At 42.0% G+C, this 27,589-nt stretch overlaps 1 protein-coding gene across 1 annotated transcript in view; it reads right to left on the bottom strand.

Moving 5' to 3' along the window:
* Positions 1-3,366: 3,366 nt before the first annotated feature.
* The window catches only part of SLC1A3 (solute carrier family 1 member 3), a 72,279-nt gene continuing 48,056 nt past the window's right edge, over positions 3,367-27,589 (bottom strand). The window contains exons 3-9 of the mRNA XM_029218735.1: positions 19,707-19,911; positions 16,319-16,361; positions 13,246-13,538; positions 10,486-10,719; positions 9,740-9,934; positions 6,582-6,716; positions 3,367-4,753 (exon numbers count right to left, since the gene is read on the bottom strand). Of these exons, the coding sequence (XP_029074568.1) occupies positions 4,549-4,753; positions 6,582-6,716; positions 9,740-9,934; positions 10,486-10,719; positions 13,246-13,538; positions 16,319-16,361; positions 19,707-19,911 (1,310 nt within the window). The 3' untranslated portion in view covers positions 3,367-4,548. The remainder of the gene's footprint in view (positions 4,754-6,581; positions 6,717-9,739; positions 9,935-10,485; positions 10,720-13,245; positions 13,539-16,318; positions 16,362-19,706; positions 19,912-27,589) is intronic.

The following is a 27,589-nucleotide window of genomic DNA, read 5'->3' as shown; positions in this document are numbered from 1 at the left end:
TATTCATATTTAACTGGCGTCTTGTATTTTATCTAACAATCCTACTTGTTCGTGTATGTTCGGTAAAATGAGACTGTTTCCAAATTGAAGGCTGAGACACCAGTTTTGTGGGCATGATGAGGGAAGACCAGCTAAAAAAATGTTACCGAGCCACTTACTGAGAACCTGCTCTGTGCTTAGGAAACATAAGTGATGGGATGGGAAGATAATTATCTAGAACAGGATGGCATCAAAAAAGGAGGTGGGAGGGGAGAGAGGCAGGGCACAGGGGAAGAGGAAACAGAGAATACCCAGAAAGGAAGGGGCTCCTGGGAGAGAGGACTGGAGAAGCAGGATGACCAGAGGGAAAGGAGAAATGGGGCAGGGAAGAATTTTAAACCCCTTGATGTCTTTCACATACTGATCTTCCCTCTGCACGGCCGACCTTAGAATTTCATACTGAGCTCATCCAAGCGAGTTCTCTAAGAGGAAGTTCAGTTCCTTCCTGCGGAGAGTTCCGGGCTCCCCCCGGTGGCTATTGTAGGTATCGCTCCCCCAGACCCTGCCTCATTTACCCCAGACATTTCTCATCTCTCATTTTCCCTCTTAGAACTCGGCACATCGGCTTCCTCCGCTCTTCCTTCCCTGCTTTTTCTGATGGCTTATTCATTCGGAGACTGCTTTCGGCATGGCATGACACCTCCCAACTGCTCTGGCCCCCGGAACAGGCCACACAGAGCTGGTCATTGTTGCCCTAGTTCTGGGACCACCCGAGCGGGAGAAGGGGCAGCGCGCCGCCGCGGAGGCCGGATGATTGACAGCAGCCTCAGGTCAAGTGCCCGGCGGGCCACCCGGAAGGAGGGCGTGTGCTCCCCTCCCCCTCCCCCTGCCCCTTCCAGCGGGTAATGAGCCCTTCCTTCAGACGCACGCAACTAACGGCACCAAAACCTCTATTTTCAACACTCTGTATATGAATAAAGGCTTACCAAAAAAAAAAAAAAGGATTTTAGCGGGAAAGGGAATCCTGCTTGGGGTGAGACAGTGCTGCTGAAGGGATAAATATGGGAAGAACACAGACCCCCAGCTTCTCACGGTGTAGGATTTTAAAAAAATTATTAGCGTATTTACTCATCAGAAACGTTAAAAAAAAAGCGTTAATCTGAAAAATTTCCAAAGTTCCATTTGTGAACAGATCTGTGACCTACCACACAGAGGGATCTCTGCGGGCTTCCCCAACGCTCTAGTCACACCCTGACAGGGCTGCCACGTCCCTCATCCCTAATGGCATCACCCGATCTTCCACAGGCTGATGAACAGCTTCGCGGGCGTGACTGTGGGCAGCGGGGGGGTGGGGGGGTGGAGGCAAAATGCAGCTTCAGCTGCGACTGGAAGGAAACTGGTGATTGCAGGAAGAAGCACTTCCTAGGGGTGGACTCATTTTTTGGTGGCACCTCCCTGATTGCTTCTGTGTCCAGAAAGTCCCATAGATCGGGATTCCCTCAGGGTGGTGAGAGCTGGTTTGATGCCCTGAGGCTGTGAGCATTTCCCCAATCAGCCAGTCCAATACCATAGATGCCTTGTAAAAAGTTAATCAAACAGTGATTGGTAAATGTTTTGGTCAAAAGATCCTTTAGAGAAATTGATGGAAATTAAGGATTTCTCCCCCAGAAAAAGGCAAATGCACAAAACTCTCCCCACACTTTCAAGGGCTATTAGAACTCACTTAAGTCTTCACATGGATGATCTAGGGGTTTGTGGATCATACTTAAGAGTCCCTCCTCTAGATGGCTGTCACCTGCTAGTAGAGGGTCAGATTAAAATGTCTCTAGACACAGCTTCGGTCTGGGCATTTCATGATATTGCCTCTCAGTCCTCTGTTAAAAAGCATGACAGGAAAAAAAAAAAAAGCAGTTGTTGTAACTCGTGCTTTATGAATAGAACCGTTCACTAGCACATTGGCTGTTTCTGAAATATCCCTTGAGACCTTATTCAGCTCTTTTCACAAATGGCAGCAGTAATCACATAGATAAATCTACCTACCTAATTTGAAGGTCAGACAGGAAATTACTTTTTTTGGAAGAACCAATGGTGGCATTACACTTTTCTAATTAATCCCAACATGGAAATGATTCAATTTATTGGTGAAATCTGAATCTGAGGTGAACAAGTAAATGCATGCTGTTACAGCAAAGTGCTTCCCTCACCTCCTCCTGTTTCCAGTTCTAGGAGTTGGGCAGGGAGAGTGTGTCATTTATTTTCCTGTGGTTGGCTTCCCCAGCTGGGCCTTCCAAGATTTTACCTAGTAAAATCTTTAAAAAAAAAAAAAAAAAATCTGCATGGCATCCTTCCCAGCATTGTCCTGAACTCATTGCAATACTTCCATGAATGAAAATTTTATTTTCCTTCAGGGAGAAGAACAATAACAACATGCAAAAGTATAATGTAAAACTAATTTTTTTCTTTATTGAAAATACATCTACAAGGTAATGCTTCTCAGCCCACACTGGGTGCATGTAATATGCAGAGCCTGTGATGGGCTGGCAAGAGGGTCATCCCAGAGGACCTGCTTTCCATAAGAGATGGTTAGTATAAAAAAGATCACATTGTGTAACAGTTAATTTGACAATTAATTTTTACTCTACTGGTGTCATGACAGCCATGCACATTAACTTTTGTAGTGTATTTCCCAAATAGAGCCTTGACATTAAATGGTTACTCCACCACAGCCTAATGTTAACTTTTGTACACATGTACGTAATGCTCGCGATCTATATAAAAACATCTCTAATTGTATATCAGAGAATGTATGTCTAGATTTTCAATCTGTTAGCATAATTAAGTCCGTTCCTCACCATTTTCAGTCAGAAACTCAAACACAGCTGGTATTGTCTGACAGCTCGCACTTCACATCTTTGACTGGATACTCCTTAGAGGGTAAAAAAATAATCTCCTCTAAACCTGGTAGCTGCCTTGCCTGAAACTAATACCCCTAGTGTTTTTTTTTTTTTTTTGTCTTGGAACCACACTGACATGAATTCATACTGATTCATCTTCTACGGTTTCTCTCAGGCACGCAAACCAAACCAAACCAAACCCCACTTCAGCTGAAGGTTTTAAATGATTTGGTGAATGGAGTTCCAACACAAAGAAATATCTTGTTTCTCTCATTCTAAGAACTTTTGATGATAGTCAAAAACCTTTTCAAATAAGAGACCACCCACCCGGTTCATGGACCTCTAGTGGAGAGAGAGCTCATTCATTTGACTTCTTTAAAATGTATAAGAAGTGACCTTATATTTTGATCTGCAGACTTCCTTAAGGAATGATTTTTGAACTGAAAAGAAAAAGTGTTTCAGGTTAAAAAAAAAAAAAAAAGAACCTCTCCTTTTAAAAAAAACCTTCCTTAAAGATGACTTATAATCTTGGTGTTTTAAAATCCTCTCTTTATAATGTCAGCCATGCTCCGTTCTTTCCTGGCGATCTTTAGTGTTCCATAGTAAGACCGTGAGCACCCTTGCTAAGTTGCTAGTCTTACGTTTTATTTTCTAAAAGTCTATGGTCAGTTGAGGAGTGGTGGGAGATATCCTTCCCAAAGTAGTCCCTTTAGTTTGTGAAGAGTAGGAAAGAAGGGAATACTTCCCCTGTTGGGAAGAACTAAGCAGAGTTTCATGAACAATTCCACTCCTGGAAGGGCCTCCAGCCAGGTGACTTGTGTAACTGACATTTTGGACACAGGACCTGGTAAACCACACAGCCATCCTGCCCCCACTTAGAAATGTTCATTCCCAATAAATGTCTATTCTGAAAGTCTCACGCTCCATGGAATGATACTTGCTACAGGATGTTCTTTGGGGAAATGGAGGGCAGGCTCTTTTATGGTGCCACAGGATGTTTGGGTGAGAATCGACCATAAAGGCATCTAAGGAACTCGCTCATTTTACAGATGGGAACTCTGAGGCCTAGAGATGAGACGTAACTTGCCCATGGCCACATGGAAATTTCACTTTCTGCGCCTCCTCACAGCTCTGCTGGGTGTGTATTTGTATTGTCCTGCTACTAATAAAAGACGGACACAAATCATAAGAGAAAGGAAAAAAAAAACCCTTGTAATGTCCAACCAATAACCCATTGCTGATCAAGTTGTTTTGTTTTGATATTAAAACTGAATTGTATTCTGAAGGATTTTTAAATTCTGAAAGTTGATTTAAAACCATGTTTTTAGCCTAATATTTGTTTTGACTCTTTAATTTGTAAGAACTATCACATTTACAGGATTGCATGCCACATAAACTTGTAAGACCTGATCAAGACTATTTTTGATCTCAGTACCTTATTAGATAAGACTAACATGAAATGACTTAAAAATTTCAAACATGGGATGAAAACTATACATTTTGGCCACTGCAAAATCCCCCCTTGTTTTTGGATGACTATTTCCCAATCCTATCAGGGCAGGGAGGAAAAGGGAGGTAAAGGGCTGACTGGAGAGAATGAGTTGAAATGAGATGGAAACATTGTATAATGGTTTTCAAACACCTGGTGCTCAAGGAAGCATTTCTTTGTGTTAGTCTACATCTTGGTCTCGCTATCAATGGATTTCTCAATTTCGCTTTCCTGGGCAATCAGCTGATACGGTTTCTTCATTTCATTCTCTTCAATCACTGAGTTACCCATTTCGACGTCCCGGTTCTTCAGTTCATGTCGTGACAAGTGTTCAACAATGCCGGCTCCCAGGGAGTCTCCCAGCACGTTGGTGGTGGTACGAAGACGGTCCCTGGGGAAGGGAGGGGTGGAAGGAAAAGAGAGGCTCCTGTGAATATCACGGGATTTCAGCTCATGTTTTGAACCAGCTGGCTAAGTCACTGGGGGCATCTCTTAAAATTCTGCTTGGTGTAGCCACCCACTGCATCATTCCATAATAGACACATAACATTCAAAATCGTAGTTACTAATCTATATCTGCATAATTAATAACTTATATAACTTATAACTAAGGATATATATTAGTATTAATTTTCAGTTACTAATTAGAGTAGCAACAGTAGGAATGACCCTCCCCTTTCTCCTTTTATTTAAAATTTTTCTTTGGTTCTCTTTCCTACCACTCACTTACCTTTTACCAGAAGGTCTCAGAAGTGTGATCTAGAGACCCCTGGGGGTCACTGAGGCAAAAACAATTTTCATAATAACGCTAAGATGTTATTTGCCCTTTTCCCTCTCATTTTCTCATGAATGTCTGTCTAGTGGAATTTTTCGAACAAACAACACAACACCAAAGATAACACAACAGATTGAATGCAGAAGCAGTTAGTCTTGTATTAAGCTAGACATTAAGGAGATTTGCAAAAATGTAAAATGGTATCATTCTTTTCCCTAAATTTTTGGTTTGGAAAATGATATTTTTCCATAAAAGTGTTATATATGTTAACATGTAATGAATGGATTATTGTAACCTTTAAATGAATTTAACATTTAAAAAATGCCTAAGTTTTTCTAACATGATAAATATTGATAGATATGACCCACACAGATAAAAGCTTTGGGGGTCGTCAATTGTTAAGTGTAAAGGGGTTGTGAGACTAAAAACTTTGAGAACCACAGCTTTATATTATAAAAGTCTTCACATGAGTCAAGTAGTGGCTGTGGGCCAGACAGTGAGCTGAATGCTTTCCATGTATCAATGCATTTAATTCTCACAGCACCACCGGGAGGCAGACGACATTATTGTCTTCATTCTGCAGAGAAGGAAAGTAGGGTGGCTGGGTAATCTGGCCGGTGCCACACAGGGGCAGGACACAAACCTAGATCCAAGTGACCATGGAACTCATGCTCTCAATTAATTATCTTCCCCCCACTTATTGTGCCTTGAGAACACTGAACTTTTTGTGGTCATTAGATCTACCTCATGGAGCCTATGTAGACTCCAACACCTACTGTGTCCTTCTAGCCTGTCACCTTGGGCATCCTGGGGAGCAAGTGTAAATGGAAGGAAAAGAAAAGAGGCAGAGAATGTTAGCTGGAAGGGTGAGGGGAAAAGGGCAGAGGGGTGGGCCCTAGAGGTTAGGGTCTGAGGGTGCTTTTCTTGAAACTTTCCTCAGAACCAAAAATCAATTCCACTTAATGACGCCAGCTCTCTTCCCACTGTCTGCACAGCTGCCCCACTCGCTGTTGGGGTCAGATGGGAACATCTGCATTATATTACGCCATTGGAATGGGAAGCACAAGAAGAAAGCCTGAGGCAGCCTGGGAGGCCCGCTGTTCGGTCCCAGCCGCCATGGGGATGTGTTGTGCAATTCAGAAACGGCTTTGCTGATTTATGTTGGCTTTGTAGACAACAGGTTTCCCAATCCCCGAATGGTTTTATAGAGTGAGAAGCGTAGCAGCCAGATGTGCCCTGAAGGCTGATAAGGGAGAGTGTGCATGGCGCCCGGGGCTTGGCGGCCAGATAATGGCAGGGATCAGGCAGGGAGGACAATTTAATTACAGGCCAAGCCTCCCCTCTTCATGGAGCCCTTTGGCAGGGGCGCCAGGCTGCCTGGTGCCCTAGGATGACAGAGGAGAGCCCCACGACAGCAAGCCGAATGCAGTCCGAGCGTACTCACAGGAACCAGTCCACTGCGATGATGAGCGTGATGTCGTCGGTGGGCAGGCCCACAGATGTCAGCACGATGACCATGGTGACCAGGCCCGCCTGAGGAATCCCAGCTGCCCCGATACTGGCAGCCGTGGCTGTGATACTGTTAGAGGAAGTCCCCAAACAGAAAACATTTGTTTAAATCTCCCCAGATAGAGAGCAGACCCTGTAAAACATGCACAGGGGTGATGTCTGACTTGCCAAGTTAACATAAGAGGATGTGCTTTAGAAAACTGTAAGTGAGATGGTATAAAACCCATTGAGCTAATAATCATATTAACTCATATTTATCAAATGCCTATTATGTGCCTCCTGATTTGTTAAGCATGGATTACCTCATTTGTTTCTCACAACAACCCTTAGGAAGTTGGTCCTGTTCTTACAGCTGTTTCTAAATGAGGAAACTTGTGCCTATATACTTTTTCACGTACCTGGAAGTATTTTGCAAGGTCTAAAATACTGTACAGTTACAAAAACAATTTGTTTCTAATAATTCCCCTATCCAAGCAGAGGGTTGTAAAGATACTGAACTTTACAGGATGGTTACTTTGGTCAGAAAAAAAATCAAATTTATTAATTCAAAAGCAAAATGATTTATGAACAAGGTTCTGTAGCACTAGCAATATATATATATATATATATTTTTTTTTTTTTTACTAGCAATATTTTTTATGGAGGCAGTGTGAACCTCATTTGTAAGGCACATAACCTGTCTGGGACTCAGTTTGTTAAATATCTATTTGATAGGCTTATGTGAGAATGTGAAAATAGTTTTTGAATAATAAAGTATTACCTAGATATAAAGTGGTATTCATAAAGTAATAAGTCTGTGGAAGAGACTTCATGGTTCCCCCGCATTGTTCCCCTTGTATAGTACTAGAATGTTTAGCTGGTGTATGGCCGCCCACAATGAAACTATATTTCCCAGCTTCCCTTGGAGCTTAAACTAAGTTCTGGCCAATAAGACATAGGTGAAAGTGATCAAGCAAATTGCAGGTTGTGTCATTCCTCCTCCTCCCACTGGCTAAAATTTGGAGGTGATGTTGAGCCATCCTGGACCACCTGGATGAGGGTGATACCCCGGGGATGATAGAACCGCAAGTTTTGGTCCCTTACACTGTAGAACACCTACCAGCCTGGAGGGCTTTGTGGAGCGGAACTGCTCCACATGAGAGAGAAGTACAGTTCTATCTTGTTGAAGTCACTATAATTGTTATTATTATTTTTAACTCTGACACACGCAACTGAAACTTTTTCATAACGCAGGGCTTTTCAACCAGTATGTCAAGGTATGCCTGAGAATAGGTTATAGTTAACTGAGATATTGAGCTCCCAGCCCCAGTTTAGCTAGACTGGGCCTGGGGCTCCCAGAACCTCCAGGTCCGTCACCTCTGGCATGATCAGCCCCATCATTTTTATCCCAATGCATCCTACAACTATTATCATTTCCCAATAGTACAAAATATGTATACAGAGTCTGACATAAATTATTTCTAAATAAACATATATAGACATACACACACAAATGTGAGGGAACTGATAGAGATTTAAAAAGACTAAAGTGACATAAAAACCAAATACAAGCCGTAAACCTGGATTTGATCTTAGTCTGTGGAAAAAGCTATACAAGATATTTTGAAACAACAGGGGAAATTTGAATATAGGCTGGATATTCCAGAAGTGTTTTTAAGAATCTTACTATTGTGGTTATGTGGGAAACTATCTTTATTCTTAGGTGATACATGCTGAACTATGTACAATGAAGTGTCATGAAGGCGAGGGGAGGTGGGAAAGAAGCAAAAATGGCAAAACGTTAACAATTGTTGGTTCTAGGTAGAAGATGTGTGTTGTAATATTCTTTAAACTTTCCTATGTATAAGACAATTTATAATAAAAATGTGAAAAAACTAATTTATTTTGATTTCCAAATTGAATTGTTAATAATAAAACACACACACACACACACACACACACACACACACACTAAAGAGCAGGGTCTGATCTGGATCGTGAGATTTTGTCTCCATTATACTCATTGGTCTGTTGTGCACGATGACTTTCATTAAGCAAAAAGAAGGGACGATATTCACATGTGCACATGGATATGCCTGGACTGTCTCCAGAAGGATACAAAAGAAACCAGCAAGCAACAGTGGTTGCCTCTGGAGAAGGAAACTAAGAGACTAGCGGAAGGTAGGAGAGGGAAAATTACCTTTCACTAGACAGTTCAAATAATAGTTAAAAAATAGGGTTTCCCTGGTGGCGCAGTGGTTGAGAGTCCGCCTGCCGATGCAGGGGACACGGGTTCATGCCCCGGTCCGGGAAGATCCCACATGCCGCGGAGCGGCTGGGCCCGTGAGCCATGGCTGCTGAGCCTGCGCGTCTGGAGCCTGTGCTCCGCAACGGGAGAGGCCAAAACAGTGAGAGGCCCGCGTACCGCAAAAAAAAAAAAAAAAAAAAAAAAAAAGGTAAAATAAAAAATAGTCAACAAAAGGAAAATTCTCAACCTATTTGTCAGTGTGCTCTGTCATATATACTGCCTAAAATTTAACCCAAGAGAAAATGTTAATCCAGTTTTTGAAATGTATTTTTATTTTCTAATTTTCTCAATAAAAGCTAATGAATAATAAAAGCTAAAATTTCAATGCCTTTTATTGAAGTTTAACATTTTTTAAAAAGAGAAATATCCATACTATGTATTCTACAGATTTTAAAAAGAAAGAGCTGGATATGTTTATAGATGGTATACGGATGAGTAAATCAATCAAGTGGCAAGCAGTATGTATGGTATGATTCCATTAATTAAAAAAAAAAAATGTGTGTATGTCTGTGCATTGGAAAAGGTCTTTGTACACCAAAGAGTAACCCTGGTCACCTACAGAAAGATGAGGAGTCATGGTGGCAGACAAGTTTCACTTTTTACTTTATACATTTCTGTATTATTAGAAATTCATTATTAATAAATATGCACATCTGTAGTTTAAAAAAGTAAAAATCTCTAAATATCAAAAATAACACTGTTCCTATGAAGAGTCCCCTCTCCCAGTTTCTTCACTCAAGCCCTGATCACCGGCTCATCATTTAAAGTCGTTCTTAAGAAAAGGTCGTATAGAATGTTCCTTGTACCTGATTGTAATAATCTGTCCAAAGTTCAGGTCGAAGTTGTTAACTTGAGCAATGAAAATGGCAGCCAAAGCCTCATAGAGGGCAGTCCCATCCATGTTAATGGTGGCCCCTACTGGGAGCACGAATCTGGTGACACGTTTGTCCACGCCATTGTTCTCTTCCAGGCACTTGAAGGTGATGGGTAGGGTGGCAGAGCTGAGCACAGTAAAACAGGACATGTCAGCTGACCATCCTGACAGTTCAGACTGTGCCTGTCCGTTTTGGTATTTTGGACAGAGAGTTCCTTCCTTTCCCATATCCTAAGTGAAAGGGAACTAAGTCAGCACTAGTATAAATAGGGGAACAGAGCTAGGGACAGTGGGTCCCCTCACGGGGTCATTTGGCAGCTCCCCTGCTTCTGGAGTCCTCTGTGAGGCATCACTTGTGATTACTCCCCATCCCCCAACAAGAGCCTGTGCCAACGCTCGGCCATCTCTCCCTTAGGCAAATGGCAACTGGACGAGGAAGATGAGAACGGGCAGGAAAGGATAGCTGATTTCCATTTTGTCCCCTGAAAGGGTATATAGCCAGCTAGTCTTTGAATCCCAACTAGGTCTGACTAGCATTGGAGTCAAAAAGCCAATTCCTATGTCTGGACGTTTAAAACCTGGAAAAACACACCCCCGCCCCTCAGTCTGAAGGTTCTGGTTCAAAGTAAAGTTTGAGGTACATTTTCTGATAGAAATAAGCCACGGATGTATGCGTACCTGGAGGAGGTTCCCAGAGCCGTGATGAGCGCTTGCAGCAACCCACCGATGAAAACCCAGGGGTTTTTCCGCGTTACCAAGAAGTAGAGGAGGGGCAGGACAATGACTGCATGGATGAGTAAGCCCACAATGACTGTCACTGTGTACATGGCAAGCTGCCCGCCAATGACTCCCATGTCTTCCATCTCAACAATTTTCCCTGCAATCAGGAAGAGGATGCCCAGAGGGGCGTACCTATGTAGAAGCAACACACGCACAGTTGGAAGTCTGATTTCCAACAAGCTATTCCACAGAAATTACCAAGTGATAAGAAAAAGTCAGAGAGTTGACTTCCAAACTTTTCTGCGCAGAATACTATGAGGACTTGCAGAAACTGTGAACTTCTTTCTTTTCTTTTTTAAAATACAAATTTAAATATAACTAGCGCATAATTAGGCTTTCCTCTCACTCAGAATTTCTCTAGGTCACAATTCTTTTTTTCTCCTAAACCAGAAAAAAAGGCAGGTTCAGAGGTTTTGCTACTCACCTCTTTTTTTCCTAAATAACTGTCATTTCACCACACCTGGGTCACTTTGGGGGTCCTCAGATGCCACCATCCCCCCATCCTGCTGTCTCCTGCTCCCCTGCTAAGTACTCTGAACAGTCAGAATCCACCAAACGAATATCCGGACTTCTGGGAGCATTTCCCACGTCGGAGCCTGACTCCCAAGCTAAAGCAAGTTGCACACGATGGCATTTCAGTGTTTTAGATTTGCAGACAGCTCTCTTAATCAAGGACAACTTTTATTAGTTTTTCCCATATTACACACTACTTATAATATTACTTAGTATCAATCTTTTTTTATTTAAATAAATGTACTCTAAGAGGAAATTGTATGTTACAATGCAAATGAAAAACTAGCACCATTTGCCATAGGTAGAAGGCAATCATAAAAGAAATTCAGAGCTATCAAAGTTAATAACATGCATGTTTGTACTACCACAATCAGGTTATGGGTGTTCTAGTTAAGTAATTATTACCCACAGGCTGCTACTGCCTTTTGTGATCTTTCGCCTGTAGACTCGAAAGAATGAACAACGGAGACATGAAATGTCTTGTACACATCGAATCAAGGCCCCGCTCTCTTTGTCCGACGTGTGCTGTAAACTACAACCCAACTCACATTACCCGAAACAGAGAAGCTGATCACCCGTCAGGAGAAGGGTCTGCTGGGAACTGTAGAGGACTTATTTCATATTGAAAAATACAATGGTTCTTTTAAAAGTCCTTTAAAATCACAGGCCAGGAAATTATAAGAGTACCTGTTTTCAGAAATGTAATAACTCAATGTTGAATGTGCAGGCAAACGTACAGCTAGAAAAGCTACATGTGAGGTTCATTCAGCAGCCTTGAATAGGCTTCTTTCATAAAAGAGGTGAAAGGTGGAGGCATTTTAATAATATGAAGATAAATGTCCACTTTCAGCTCTGCCAAGATTTCCAAGGAGGGCCCCCAGCATTTCAATGGGGACTCCTGGGGAGACGACATTCTGATCATCTTTGTGTCCCCAAGTTCATATCCTTCTTGAACAAACTCCTGAAAAATGGATTTCTCTGGGCTTTGGGGGCAATAAAGACAAAGGATATTTTTAATCATGATGGTGAGGGCTTTTCTTAGAAATGGATGTTTTCCTGCCTCAGGTGCCAAGAGGGAGTCTGGATTTAAAACAAAGGAAAAAGGGAAAGCAACCCTCACAGGAGGCTTAAACCTATCACAGGGTTCTCTCCCTGCTGGGGAGAGTTTACTTTCCAAGGTCAATGTTCCTCTGTGGACTTAGTCTTTTCCTTTGTCTCCTGCTCTCAACTTTCTTTGAAGGAAGTTGTGTTATAAATTGTGTCTTGGCCTTCCATAATACTTCCCATGAGTCCTTCAGGCTTGACGCAGAGTGGCCATTTACACTTCTTTCTTAGGACTGAAATGGAGGAGAGCAGAGCTCGGTTTTTCTGATGGTCTAGTGGCTTTTCCCTCTCCTGGGAATGCTCTTCTCTCCGTACTTCGTATGGCTAGCTGATCACCCACCTCCTCAGAGGCCTTTCTGTCCCATCCAAGGCAAATTTTAAGCCTCTGCCCCAGTCACTTTTTATCACCTCACATCATATTATGTGAAAGAAAACCTCATGTTTTATTTTATTATTATTTTTTTCCATAGCACTTGTGACTAAAGCACATGGATGATTTGTTTGTTTGTTTAAGAATGTAAGATCCACACAAGGTCCTACTGTATAGCACAGGGAACTATATTCCCTGTATAGCACAGGGAACTATATTCGATACCTTGTCATAAACTGTAATGGAGAAGATTTTTAAAAAAGAGAATGTAAGATCCAGGACATCCTTGTCTGTCTTCTTCATTGCTATATCCATGGTACCTGGCATTAAATGCTTGGTATACAGGAGACAATCAATAAATAGGAGACAATCAATAGGAGAATGAATAACTAATTAGTTATCAAATGGAGGGATGAGGAATGGTATCCCATCAGTGCTGGAGTAAGGGAGTTGACACCTTTCAAAAACAAGGAAGCAAACTTATGCACACAGGCTTGCAGTTATGTTCAAGGCCACTACCAGCCCAGAAAGTTACTGATTTTCTTGTGCTTACCCGAATGAGATCATTGCAATTGGCCATCCTGCCTGGTGGCATCTTCCTCAGTACAGAACACAAGTTGATGGCAATAAGCATCTTCTAGATAGCATACATAGCAAATGGAAATACATACCACATTATCACCGCTACCAATCTCATGATGGCTTCGTTAAGAGAATCAAAGAACTCTCTCAGGGCCTGGCCCTGCTCCTTCATGTTTCCAATCACAAATCCGAAGCACATGGAGAAGACAACTAGTCCCAGGGCATTGACCCCATTCACAGACCCTGGCACTGGGACTAACTCCTCTGTGATCCTCGTCAGAGTCTCCATGGCCTCTGACACATTATTTATCACGGCACCCACAAGTGTTTCATTGGACTGGATGGGCACTTTAAAGCTTCTCTTCTCATAGTTGGTTTTAAACTTAAAAAGAAAAGGCACAACAGGGATTAAAGGTAATTTTTGCTTTCTTCTTTTGTACTTTTTGCTTGGATTTTCTATAATGATATACATTACCCCAAATTCAGAGAAAAGCGTTACACAAAGTATCTATCTACCCTGTCTGTCTGTCTATCTATCTATCTATTTATCTTCTATCTATTTACTTATCCTCTATCTAATCTGTGACAAACCTCTACTACTTCCTCAGCACAGACACACACACACACATACTCAAATACACAACAAACCATAACAGGAAAGAGGTTGAAGATGGAGTGAACAGATACAAGTGCTTCTGCTTTTTTCTGAAACCCTAATAAAATGACTATAAATTCAAATATTCACAATAATCCCTTTACCCTCTACGGGTTCACGTGAGGGGATCATGGACAAATCATCTAACATCCCCTTGCTCATATTCCACAGCTGTGAAACAGGGATAATTGTGCTGGTTCCACCTCACAGTGTTGTCGTAATGATCAAATTAAACAGAATATATGAGAACATCTGGTAAACTTTAAAGCACTGTACTAATGTTGGCTAGTGGCGCTCAATAACAAAGCCCTTCAGGGACTAGACTTAGTTGGAGACTTCGGTGAATATTAAACAATTGAACATCCCCAAAACAACATTCTTCAAAGTATTCCTGATAGTATTAGTTCTTAAGAATAGTTGTGTGAATAATAGTTGAGGATGACAACCCAGTTCTCAAGTCTATAGAAGAGTCTCCTCTTATTCAAGAGATGGTCTTTTCCCTATAGCTTCTGCATAGAGGTCCCAGACAGAAAAGGCTGAGTGTATTACTGTGGCTATTTGAAACAATTAAGCCCATCTCTCTATGATTTTTAACGAGAGCAGAATTTCTGGCCTTCACATTGACGGGGGTAAAGCACCAGAGAGAGTAATAACCTATGGATGTTGACTGGATCTAGAGTCTAGGTGAAGAAAGCACAGCTGTACACGAAGGGCTGGGCCATTTCTCTACCAAGAGTAAATGGAAGACATTTTTGTCCAGTGGGAAAGCACTATTCCCAAACAAGGACATGGCCAGCTGTCAATACTGTAGACATATTCCCTAAACAATCAGTGGCACTGCTCGTAATTTTAACAAAGAAACGGACACCTTTTTGTCAGTCAGCTCTCAAATCTCTATTCTACTGGGGTGCTTATGCATTTTATGGATTGTCTAGGGTGAATTTTCAATCCCAATTAGCCTTTCCTACACCTCCCACTCTTTCCCCTTAGACACAGTTTGCAGCCTACACAGAAATTGCAACCTCATTTGCATTCTGATCTAAGACAAATGGATCTGGGATGATACATTTGCTTCCCTTTCAGAATCCTGTAAATGCAATCCCAAACCAAATACAATAAATCTTCATGAGTCAGCACTTTCTCCCAGCGTTGCTAGAAATCAGCATTTTTGATGTCACCTAGTGCCAGCTGACTAACTGGAATAGTCAGCTCCGTGGTGCTGGGGTTGGCTGGTTGGGTTGAAAGGGGTTTATTATTTATGATTAGAGTTGTTTTGAATAAAGAGAGTTAGATTTTGCCCTTGCAGGCTTTTTTTGTTTTTTTTAAATAAAGAAGGAATTCTGTTTGAATTTTGCAGTGCGCACATGCATTACCTATTAAAAATGGTCAATACAAATTTTAAAAAGGGAAAAAAGCAAAGAGTGTAAAACCTGGTCCTCCATGAGTTTGGAGTTTGATTTTGTTTGTTTTACAGATCCCAAGCACAAGGGTTAGGGAATTACAACAAGGGTGAAGTGACACCATCTGGAGAAATGTTTGGGAACTATTATTTAATAACTAGAATGTCTAGTTGTTTCCCTTTTAATATCTTGGGCAACAAAGCTTTTTTGTTCAGGTGATGTTAGATTGAATTTTACTAATTTTATCCCCTAATAGTAAAATGTATTTGTGTCTTCAACACAGAGAGCCAAGAGTTGCTTGGATTTGGGGCTAAAGGGAACTGGATTTCACTATGGCCTCCTGCTAGGTTTCTCATCAGCCTGGATACCCCTTCCCAGGAAGCAGAACAGAATGTAGAAGCAAAAAAGAGGATGGAATTTGAAATCAACACAATGAATTTGAATTCAGGTCTGCCATTTACTACTTGGGAAATCTCACACCTACTACATAACCTCTCTGAATTATCATAGATAAGTTGTCTCATCAATGAAATGAAGACAATGATACCCCTCATATTTATGTGAAGAGTAAATATAACATTAGTGCTTGGAAAAGAGGGGACATTCAATACATGATGGTGGCAGTGCTTTCTGATGTGGTTCCTCCTTTAGAATCTCTAAGGCCCTTAGTAGACTTTTAAAAAAACAACCCATTGATTTTTAAAATCAAACCCAGAAACTTGAATAATCTCCCTAATCTTTAAAGCAAGCTGTAAATATATCTTATACTGGAGTTTGCTTGCTTGGTGAGCTTTTGTTTATGGGCTATGGGGGAGAGGAGAGAGAGTCTCCTGATTGGCCTTCTTAATAATTAACAGAGACTTAATGAGTCATTTGTATGCAAGACATACAGTGTCTGGCAACTAATAAAGCCTTCAGCACAGGGAAGACCACCCCCACTCCTTTCCCAATTCCCCAGAAAACTCTAGTGCTTTCCATCCACTTGGCAAGAGAAGTGTTTCTTACTACAGAGAAATGGGAAAAAATTAAATTAAATTAAAAAGAGAATTCTACTCTGTTTGGTACACCAAAGAGGAATTTTAAAGGTGAATTAGTAGCTGTGTTTACCTGTTTAAAGCAAGCTTCCACCAGATTTGGAGGGAACATATTCCTGCAAAGAAAATAATGGTCACTTGAAAAATTCCCAAATAATAAATTAGTTCCTTAAATACTTTTTCATTGTGTCTAAGGTAAAGATTGCACTGAAATAAGCAGCAAATGGAAAAAGAGAAAGATTTTGGTGGATCTTATGAAATGGGACATAGGTCATCCCTCAGTGTGGCCCATGTAGTTTAAGGAAGTTCCAAATTCAACTCATCTGTCCTTTTGTCAGACAATGGGATTTTTTATTCCAACATCAAACCCTGCTCCTAGGAAAAACCCAAGCGAGAATGGAAATGCCTTTTATCATAAGCATTCTGGTTAACTGAGGTATTATTCAATAATGGCCATTTTGGTATCATGCCATGTGTTTAAGGACCAAGTGCTCCGAATCAAATGTCATGGTTAGACTGTTCTCCACAGAGTCCTCCCAAAGGCCCTCTGGGGGATGAGATATTGACTGAATTGCTAGAGCTTCTGAGGCTCTTTGGTGACCAACAGGGAGAGGGCCCACAAAATTTGAACTTGAGGCCCATGTGGCAGGGTTTGTTACTGCCTCAGTGCAGTGTTTGTGTTCATGGTGGGGAAGAAGTAAGAGGCAACACTCTCGCTGGGGAATCTCTAGCCAGCTGTATGACCTTGGCTAATTCATGGCACCCATGTAGGTCTCAGCTGACTCACCTGTTAAAGAGGAGATTGGATTAAACTATCACTAGGGCTCCAAGACTAAAGACTGCGGGAGAAGGAGACATGACCCAGGCAGCTGGAGAGTCTGAGATTCCAGCAGGTGTGTGTCGTCAATCAGATTTTAAGGTTATAAACTCTGGTTTCTTCCTACTGCCTAGACCAGGGGTCCCCAGCCGCTGGACTGTGGAGCAGGTGGTGAGCAGTGGGCGAGCCAGCAAAGCTTCACCTGCCGCTCGGCATCGCTCGCATTACCGCCTGACCATCCCCACTCCCCAGCCCCCATCCATGGAAAAATTGTCTTCCACGAAACTGGTCCCTGGTGCCAAAAAGTTGGGGATCTCTGGCATAGACCATCCTGTTTCTTTGTCCTTCCCATCTATGCTCTATGGGTCTGTTTCTACAAACCCTGAGAGAAAAGTGAGTTTAGGAGATTCCAAGATAAATGCTCGAACCAGGCGTCTGGGTGGGGACAGGTTAGTCTTACACTTGTCACTGGGGCAAGGAGAGGCAGAAACACACCAGACAGAGAATGACAAGATCCCAATTCTTTAAATAAGGAGTAGAAATTATACAGAAAGAAAATATAATAAAATACCCCTAATCCAAACTCCCTGAGGGTAAAGTTCCTGAAAAAAAAATGGTGAAAAGCCTTAATTAATTGTATGAATTAAATAAAGTCATTATCATTGGGTGCCAGCTTGGTATGAAATAATACAGAGTGGCTTGTTACCTTCGGATAATTGCGATTAACTCCCTGAAAAGCGCTTTCAGGGAGGTGCCGTGGGGCTGCCTTGTGCTTACATACAGATGATACAAAGTCGCTCATGGTCAGAATTGATAGGTGCTGCTGAAGAGACCCTTTGTTGCCCAAATCACTCTTGAATCTGCCAGCCACAGACCCATTCCTTGAGATGGCACGTGAACTCAAGTCCCTAGGAGGAGGTTCTCTCAGAGAGTCGGTGGGGAATCCTTTAGAGTAGGCATCTAGGATTGGTAAGCCCGTCTGCAAGTACGTTGTAGAGAAGGGAGGAAAGGGCTAGGTTTGGGGAGGACAGCCTGGGTGGGCTACTTGCTGGAGGAATGCTAAGCAGGTGGGGCACTGAGAGGTCCGTGCTGAGATATCTTCCATTTGCCTTTCTCCATCCACTCTCCATCCTGCTCTGTGCCCGGGAGGCTGACCCCTCGCCTTCTGGCTTCCTGTTGGGTTTGTCCAGTGTGAGGCGCTGACAGATCACAGGGCAGTGGGAGGAGAGAAGTGGATGTATATATTCTTCCGGCTCTCTCTCTGGCAGGTTGGGCAACAGCTTCCTCCCTCCAAATTAGAGCTGTAGCCCCTATCCTGAGGGCCCTTTCCCTCAGGACACAGCCCATCCTGACTTCCAGTAATGGCTCCCTTCCTTTCCTCAGAGCCACAGGTGGTAACAAAACAGCTTCCTATTGCTGTTAGTCCTCTAGTGTCTCACCATCACTTGTAGGTTCCCTTTACCCTGCCCACACCTTTGCAAACCCTGTTCAGTGATCCTTCTGGGCTTGCAATACGCTTCCTACGAGCAACTGACCGATGCAAAGGCAAGTGTGGAGAGAGAGCAGGCAGGGAGGTGCCAGGCTCAAACTTGGGCTTACTTCTCAGTTCTATGTCCAACATATTCTATCCTCAAGTCTGTTTCAAGTATTAGATAAACTAATTTGTAATCAGTGTACGGTTTGCATATAAAACAATGCTAAAGAAGCCATCCTTTAGTCTTTTATTATTGATCTGCCAAATCCTTTCTTCATAAATAGTACAAAAGGAAAACCTTGGGACAGGTATGATCAGATGATCTCTAAAGTCCCTTTTGGAAATAAATTATCGTGTACAATGGATGATGATACAGATCACAAGTTCCAAATTAGAAGAGTCCAATGAACAGGCTATACTTGAAAAAAAAGTAGCCTTAAAGAGGAAGACTTGAGAAAAGTAGGTCAAGAATTATTGAAAGGCATTATGTTAAGTGAGATAAATCAGACAGAGAGAGACAAATACTAAATGATTATCACTTATATGTGGAATCTAAAAAATACAACCAATTAGTGATTATAACAAAAAAAGAAGCAGACTCACAGATATAGAGAACAAACTAGTGGTTACCAGTGGGGAGAGGGAAGGAGGGGCCAATATAGGGGTAGGGGAGTAAGAGGTACAAACTATTAGGTATAAAATAAGCCACAAGGATATATTGTACAATGCAGGGAGGAAAGCCAATATTTTATAATAACTATAAATGGAAGATAACCTGTAAAAGCTGTGAATCACTATATTGTACACCCATAACATATGTAATTGTACAGCAATATACTTCAGTAAAAAAGTCACACACACAAAAGAACTAGTAATATTGCAAGGTGAGCTGCACAGTTGAGAGGATGACTGAGTGCTCAGATTCCGAATCCTAAAAGCAGGGCTTTTAAATCCTTATCTTCTCCTTGCTCTTCTCACCTCTTTCACATGAGATCAGAAAACGGACACTTACTTCAATTTCTGTTAGAAAGAGGTAAAGATGTGACCTTCATTTCAAGCCCAGTGGGACTGGTTCAGTCAGATACCTCTTCTAGGGTTTGATCAGCTACCCCAATAAGAGGGGTTGGGTGGTCAAAATATACCCAAAAGGATGGGCTTGCAAGGACGTACCTGATCAAGTCCAGGAAGGCGTCTGCAGCTGTCACTTGTACAATTTTGCCTTCTCTGTGCATGTTTTCCTTTGTGCCCTTCCCAGGATGGATGATGATGACAATGATTATGCCAATCACCACGGCAATGATGGTCGTAGTCATGTAATAGACTACAGCTCGCATCCCCATCTTCCCTGACGCCTTACTATCTAGGGCCGCCATTCCTGGGGAAGGCAAACAGAAGGAGATTTTCAGCAAATCAGTTCAGGGAATTTTCCAGTGGAAGGTCACGGGAAGAGCATTTCCTTCACCACTCCCCTACCCTCTCCCACCCAGCAATGGGATTTTATACATGTTATGAGAACTTGGCACCAAATTTAATTAGGCCGTCAACAAAAGGTGAAGGGAAAAAGCCATGGAATGGCTTGGCATCAGCTGTGTCAGCAAACACGTGATCACCTATTTTCTGCCCCAAGAATTGATATCATGTGGCTCTCTGATGGTTTGAAGGGGCAATCAAATTCTTTCCTAGGTTGCTACTAGTTGGGGAAGCTGTGAGTGTTAATTAGTGAGTAGTGTGTGTGTGTGTGTGTGTGTGTGTGTGAAGAGATACCTTAAAAGATTTCTGGCAGAATAATCTAAGCATATCTCAAGTTCTGAGCACTGTGCAGACTCACACAGATTAACTGCCATTAAGTTCTTTTATAAGAATTATTATTTTATGTATGTACTTGGGAGTCTTTTTTTTGGATATATTTATGTAAAATTTCAGCTATTATTCTAATCACCTACTGATTTATCTTCAATTTACATTTAAAGTAGGCCAAAGTTCTCGAATATCTTCTCTGTTGTTTCATTTTATCTCATCTCATCACAATTTTTAAAAAAGAATCATGTTGGTGGGGTTCTTCTCATTTTTGCACTCTGTCTTCCTCCACCTTGTCCCATAGGCCTGGAGTATCTTATCTCATGTGAAACATTCTTTCCCTCATTTTTAGTACATCTTCAAAATCTACCTCAGGCAAGGCATTATCCCCTGTGAGAGAGGAGGTATGACTTTGAAGTTTTCCCTAACTGCTCTAGCCAATGGAACACATCTCCATACCTCTTGGGATGGAAAAAAATTGGAAATGACCCAAAACTCTCAAGAGATTAAGTCATCTTAATAATAATATGGGCTCTTCTGTTTCATTAACCATTTCCTCACTTCTCTTCCTTCTTCCTCCTCCCCAAATCCGCTAAAACACTAAAATCCAACTATAGCATCATCCAATTATAGTTAATCAAACTATTTTCCTTACTATTTAAAATCATGATTCTATAAGTGTATTAAAAGTTTATATTGTATTTCAACGATCAGTATCAGATTCTAATAGTGGTTCAACATGTAGGTAGTGACCCTGTTCATACCAATGTATTGATATTTAGAGTAAGGTAAAGTATTGAAAAAAATAGTGTCCATGATTGCCAGATACCTCGCTGGGTTTGCCCCCAAATCTTGATACAATGGTAATGAGCTCTATGGGAACTGAAGCCATGACCTTCAACTTATAATTTCATGTGTATTTGAATCATATCATTCATAATTTTCATAATAAGCACTTAGTACCTGCTACGTTCTTATTTTTAACAATTTATAAGGCAGATTAAAAAACAAATAAGTAACTTTCTAAGGTCTTAGTTAACACCAAGTAAAGTGAAGGGGGAACTTGAACCCAGATCTTGTGTAACTGAATTTAACGTGCTTTCTCCCCCTGAGAAAACCAACTACAGTTCCCACAAACAAGGAGGCCAATTTTGACTTTAACGCATGAACTTAGCTTCTTTTATCCTTGCCCTGGGTTTCTTGAAACCCAGGATTAATACCTACTTATGGGGGAGGCGCCACTTCAACACTTCACCATCATTAAAAATGGGCTAATCTGTTCTCAGTCCAAGTGGTCCCATCCCCCCAGGTTCATTCTCAGGTCTCCATCATATCTCAAAACATCTTGGCTTTCCTGTGCTTGAAATCATTTCTCCCAGAAGGGGCCCACTCTCTTTCCCACCATTGCCTGAGCTTGTCACCACTGAAGCCTGCAATTCTTCGGTGGGCGAGTGGTGTGGGCACAAAAGGCCGGATATCTCTGCTAGGGGTACCAGGCGGCAGTATTTTCTTCCTCCGAGATGCTTTCTTTCCCTCTCGCCTTCTATTCTGTGGTGCTGTTCCGTTCTCTCGCCAACTCTTCTCTGCCGCTCCTGCCCACTATTCCCGACCTATAGCTATTCAGAGAGAGCGCTAAGTGGTCAAGGCAGAGCACTGGAAACCAACGTGGCAGACAAAGGAGGAGGCTTAAATCTCCCTCCCTCCCACCATGGGGGAGGGATGGGGAAAATTATACCAGAATCCACAGCTACAGGGCCATCGGCTCCAGGAAACAAAGTTTATAGGTGTTTTTTTTTTAAAGAAATAAAGTTAAAAAAAAATGAAAACCGAAAAGAAAGTATTTTTTCCATATGCTCTAATTCTGAAATAGATGAAGACAAACATTGAGGCATTTTTTAGCAATGAGCCCAGGAGAATCAACAGTCAAATGAGAGGCCTCACCAACCTCTGCATATTGACCTTGTTCCTCTGAAAGAGAATAAAGCAGCAGCTCCGATCGTTTCAGCGGAAGAGGGAATGTGTGGGAGTATCTTCATTAACCGATTCTCCACGTAGGTCCTTCCCCTAAAAGGGGTCTGGTGTCCCACAGCGGGGCTGCCTGCTCACTTCTGCTCAGGCTACCCCAGCATCCCCTCTCCTCCTTCCAATTCTAACCACTCCCCTTTTCTCTGAGGCAGGCTTGTAAAACTAAAGGGACCACTAGAAGCAAAGCCACACTGTCATCAGGGCAACAGCAGGATGGATGTGGACAATCTGTCACAACACTGGGCCTGAAAGAGAATAGCCTTGATGCTGGTGGAGTCAAGAAAATGGAGGAAGAGCTCTGGAAGGCAAAACCCCACATAAGCAAGCTGTCATTCTTCCTGTCTCTTACCCAGGCTCTGTGACCATCTTCTTTCTCCAGCCTCCTGAAATTCCAGACAAAGCTCTACACTAGAGATGACATGCGTCTGGGCACAAGGGTAAAGTACTAAATCACTTTGTAGAAAAGGGAACTCTGGTAGGAAGTGCCCTAAATGTTTGAGAAGGGAAAATTTTGCATTGAGCCTTGTCACTTTAAAATATATGGAAGAGGGGCTTCCCTGGTGGCGCAGTGGTTGAGAGTCCGCCTGTCGATGCAGGGGACACGGGTTTGTGCCCCGGTCTGGGAAGATCCCACGTGCCGCGGAACGGCTGGGCCTGTGAGCCATGGCTGCTGAGCCTGTGCGTCTGGAGCCTGTGCTCCGCAACGGGAGAGGCCGCAACGGGGAGAGGCCCGCGTACCGCAAAAAAAAAAAAAAAAAAAAAAAAAAATATATATATATATATATATAGAGAGAGAGAGAGAGAGAGAGAGAGAGAAGAAAAGGTTACTGTGGTGAGGGGGAAAGAGGTCCCTTGGGTATGTAGGTACTTGCGGGAGTATGTTATGACAACTATGTGTTCATCTAAATACGTATTTGAGAAACACATTCCAGAGCAAGTAGTAAAGATAATGATCTTGACTGGTCCCTTTTGCTTCATTTGATCTGGGCTTAGCTAAACCAGCTCCATTCAAGACATCCTGACATCTTTATTATGAAAACAATCTGTCATCAGAATTGAGATCCTCTTGAAACTCAGAGAAATACTGTATTGTCTATTGCTACAAATTCTGTGAGAGTTCTTCCAATTACAATGACATGTTTGTAAGTTTATATGTTTTGTAAATATTCAGTTAACTTTTGTGCTGGTTCACTAACTCACCAAATTCGCCCTCTTATCAGTGGCACATATTGATCTAATTTCATGATAACTGTATGTTGTAGATATTGTTGACACCATTTGAAAGGTAAAGAGACAAGGCCAGAGATGTTAAGTAACTTGCCCAGTGTTGCACAGCTAGTTAACAGCAGTGGTAGGATTCGTACCCACAGTCTCAAGGGAGTACCCTTTCCACTATACCTCAATTCTAATGGACAAGCTAGGAGTCACCCACATTTCATTGCTTGTTATCCATGCTAACTTTCTTGCTTTTGAGTTCAATATTGAAATAAGCCACCTGACTGGAAGAAAATTTGACAAAGGGAGGTAACTGTGGAAAAACTCTGACCTTCCCTGCCTTGAGGGGAAGTAACACTGGTCACCGGAAGGACTAGCCAGAGAGCTGATCAATCAGTTTAAATTCCTCTCTATTCCTAGAAAAACAACCCAGAGCATGTTCTAATGGAGGGTGGAGGGTCATGGATATTTGCTGACTGTGGGCACATGGGTCTTACTTTCTTTTCTAAAAATCAACCTGTCAATAACTGGTCATCAAGAAACTAATCCATCATTCATTCCTGCAAACCTATTATATGTTTACCAATGAGTATGGCATCTAAGAAAGATTGAACAAGACATTTTCTACAATGTAAAAGATTTAGACTTTTCTTCAAAATACCTGGGTATTTTAGGCAGCGTTCACTCTGAAGAGAGAGGAAAGGAAGAGAAGAGAGTGTCTTGATACAAATGGGTCAATATGCATTTACCTCTTTATTTATGAAGACAGTCTTTAGGTAATCAGTTCAGCACAACAGATGTGCACCAAATTCACGTTGTTGGGGTGGGGTGAGGAGGGAGTGTTTCCTAAATATGTGTATAGAACTCTCTAAGTCTATTGTAAATTAGATTTCTTCTGGTATAATATTGGTATGACTTCTCAGATAAATGAAATATGTATTCAGTCAAGTATGAAAGGGTAACATCAATAATGTCAAGTTCCCAAGGCTCTATTATTTGCATGGATTTTATTCTCCCATCAGCTAAAAATCTGTCTTATACATTAATGTGTCTCAGTCTATTCCCCCAATAACTCCTATTTCTGGTTTGAAATGTGAAATCTAAAGAAGAAGCGGTCTGTTATGAATTGTCTTTCTACTCGTCCTCGTGGTGTTTCATTGTTCTTCCAGGGCCATTGGATCAGCCCAGAGAGGACGGAAAAGGGGGGATGGCAACAGCTGATTCAAGAATATTGTTCTGTTTCAGTTATTATTTTATTTTACATATACTCCTTCTCCACCATGGGCTTCTCAAACACTCATCTAATGAAAGCCGCCTGTTCTCAACCCTCCTAGAATTTCAAGATGGGCAAACTTACAAGGAAATCAAGGATGAGCTCTAGTATGTACCGTATTCATTTGAATAAAAGGTAATGATTTTTTAATAAGAAAGTTAAGCTCTAGAAATACAATATACTTCATATTTACAGACTGAAAAATGAGCTCTTGTGTCCTAAAGCAGCTGCCCATTTCTGGAGCAAGGGCACACTGGAACCCTCAGCAATGGACAGTGAACAGGAGAGCCACAAAGCTCCGAGGAAAGGCGGTGAGGGGGAGGGAGTGAGTGTGAAACAAATGACTTTAAATCTCTGTCTAAAACTATGCGAAGGTTTTTTTCACTGAAATATTGTCTCTGGCTTCTTTATAGACTAGATTGGAAAAAAAATGTTCTATGATTCTAGGGGTTCTGGAACAGAAGGCAAATCTTTAAAAGTTAGGTTAGAAACAGTATCATAAGGGGCTTCCCTGGGGCTTCCCTGGTGGTGCAGTGGTTAAGAATCCGCCTACCAATGCAGGGGACATGAGTTTGAGCCCTGGTCCAGGAAGATCCCACATGCCGCAGAGCAACTAAGCCCGTGCACCACAACTACTGAGCCTGTGCTGTAGAGCCCATGAGCCACAACTACCGAGCCCGTGTGCTGCAACTATTGAAGCCCATGTGCCTAGAGCCCGTGCTCCGCAACAAGAGAAGCCTGCGCACCACAACGAAGAGTAGCCCCTGCTCGCCGCAACTAGAGAAAGCCCGTGCACAGCAACAAAAACCCAATGCACCCAAAAAATAAAATAAATTAAGTAAATAAATTTAAAAAAAACACGAAAAAGAAAGAATTCTTAAAAAAAAACTATCATAATTTTGCATCACAATGAATATGCTGGTTATAGCCTCAGAATGTCATCGAAGAGACAATATTTCAAACTACTTGAGGCCAACCTCAGGCATTTTTAGAAGCACATTCTTCTTCTTTTTTTTTTTTTTAAATCTGCCTCCTTAATTAATTAATTAATTTATTTATTTTTGGCTGTGTTGGGTCTTCGTTTCTGTGTGAGGGCTTTCTCTAGTTGTGGCAAGCGAGGGCTACTCTTCATCGCCATGTGCGGGTCTCTCACTATCGCAGCCTCTCTTGTTGCGGAGCACAGGCTCCAGACGCGCAGGCTCAGTAGTTGTGGCTCACGGGCCTAGTTGCTCCACGGCATGTGGGATCTTCCCAGACCAGGGCTCAAACCCGTGTCCCCTGAATTAGCAGGCAGATTCTCAACCACTGCGCCACCAGGGAAGCCCTATAGAAGCACATTCTTCTTAAAAAATGGTGGTGCAGTGATTAAGAGTTCCGGCCCTGAAGTTAGAATACCTGGATTCCACTTCTAGCTCTGGTACCACGTGACCTCTGTAAGCCTCAGTTTCCTCATCTGTAGAACGGGAATAAGGAAAGCTCTCTCACAGGGTTTTCATGACATTAAAGGGACTTCTGTACAGAAAGCACTTAGCATAGTGCTTGGCACATAGTAAGCATTCAAGAAACGTTAGCTGTTATTATTATTAATTAATCAGACAAATAATAAGCTACTCTCTAAGTGTTATTTGACCTGTCTGAGCCTCCATTTCACCTAGACAAGAAGATAATAATTGCAAGTGCAGGGAAAACTTATGTAAAGAATCTGTACAAAATAGGCCCTTGATAAATGTTAGTTATGATTATTATATGACTCCCTCTACTAGAATTTTAGTGCCAAGAGAGCAGAACCATATGTCTTATTCATTGATGTAGCCTCCTTGCCCAAAACAGTGACTGCACAGGAAGGCGCCCAATAAATGTTTGTTGAATAGTCATTCTTACCACCACTGCGGCTGTTATGCCCGAAGGAGGCCACACACTTTTTAAAAAAGCATTTAGATTAGGTTCCTGTTCAAATGACGAGCACTAAAGTTGCTCTTGTTTAAAGCACTCTGCAATGCGGACTCACCAATTTTGATTGCTCTTCCCGCCAATTAATCCAAAATAGTGAGGTTCCTTCTATCTTGAAGAAGGAGAGACAGACCTTGTGGGGAGCGACCCGGTATCACCTGGAGCTTTATCTCCAGAGCTGGGAGGTCATCAGAGCAGGGCAGGAGGGGCGGGAGGCTGGCACAGCTCCATGCAGAGAAGGGAATGGAAGAGGGGGTGGGGTCTAACACGTGCTTAAGTGGGTCACGGCTAGTATTTTTATCCATTAATGAAAGAGGACAGAAAACAATAGAGTGCATACATGGGGTAAAGGTATTGTTTTGTGAAACTTTTTTCAGCTCTGTGTGTGTATGTCCGTGTGTAGCCAGGTCACAGTGTAAAATACATTTGTGGGTTCTGGTAAAAAAAAAAAAGAAAGAAAAAAGGTTTGCAAACACTGGTATCTACCCCCTTTCAGTTAATAGTAGAGGCTTTAACAAGGAGCCACGAGCTATGGGCTTCCCTTCCTCTCACCTTGCTTCTGATGCCCTCGGGCTGCCCACCCACCATACCCAAGACCTCATCCCATCTCGCTAGTGGGGACCTAGGACAGGACGGTGCTGATTTCTGGAATCTGGTCAACTCATTTGAACAGAAATTCTACAGATATTGTAACAAGGGAAAAAGTTTTAGAAAAGGTTTGTTTCGTGGAATATTGAGCAAAGAAAATTCTTTTACTTTAATCCGTGATTCTTTTACTTTAATCCGTGATTCT

Source organism: Monodon monoceros, unplaced genomic scaffold (assembly GCF_005190385.1).
Source record: "Monodon monoceros isolate NGI ecotype Baffin Bay Population unplaced genomic scaffold, NGI_Narwhal_1 Super_Scaffold_12, whole genome shotgun sequence".
NCBI lineage: Eukaryota > Metazoa > Chordata > Mammalia > Artiodactyla > Monodontidae > Monodon > Monodon monoceros.
This window is presented reverse-complemented; position numbering and strand designations above follow the sequence as displayed.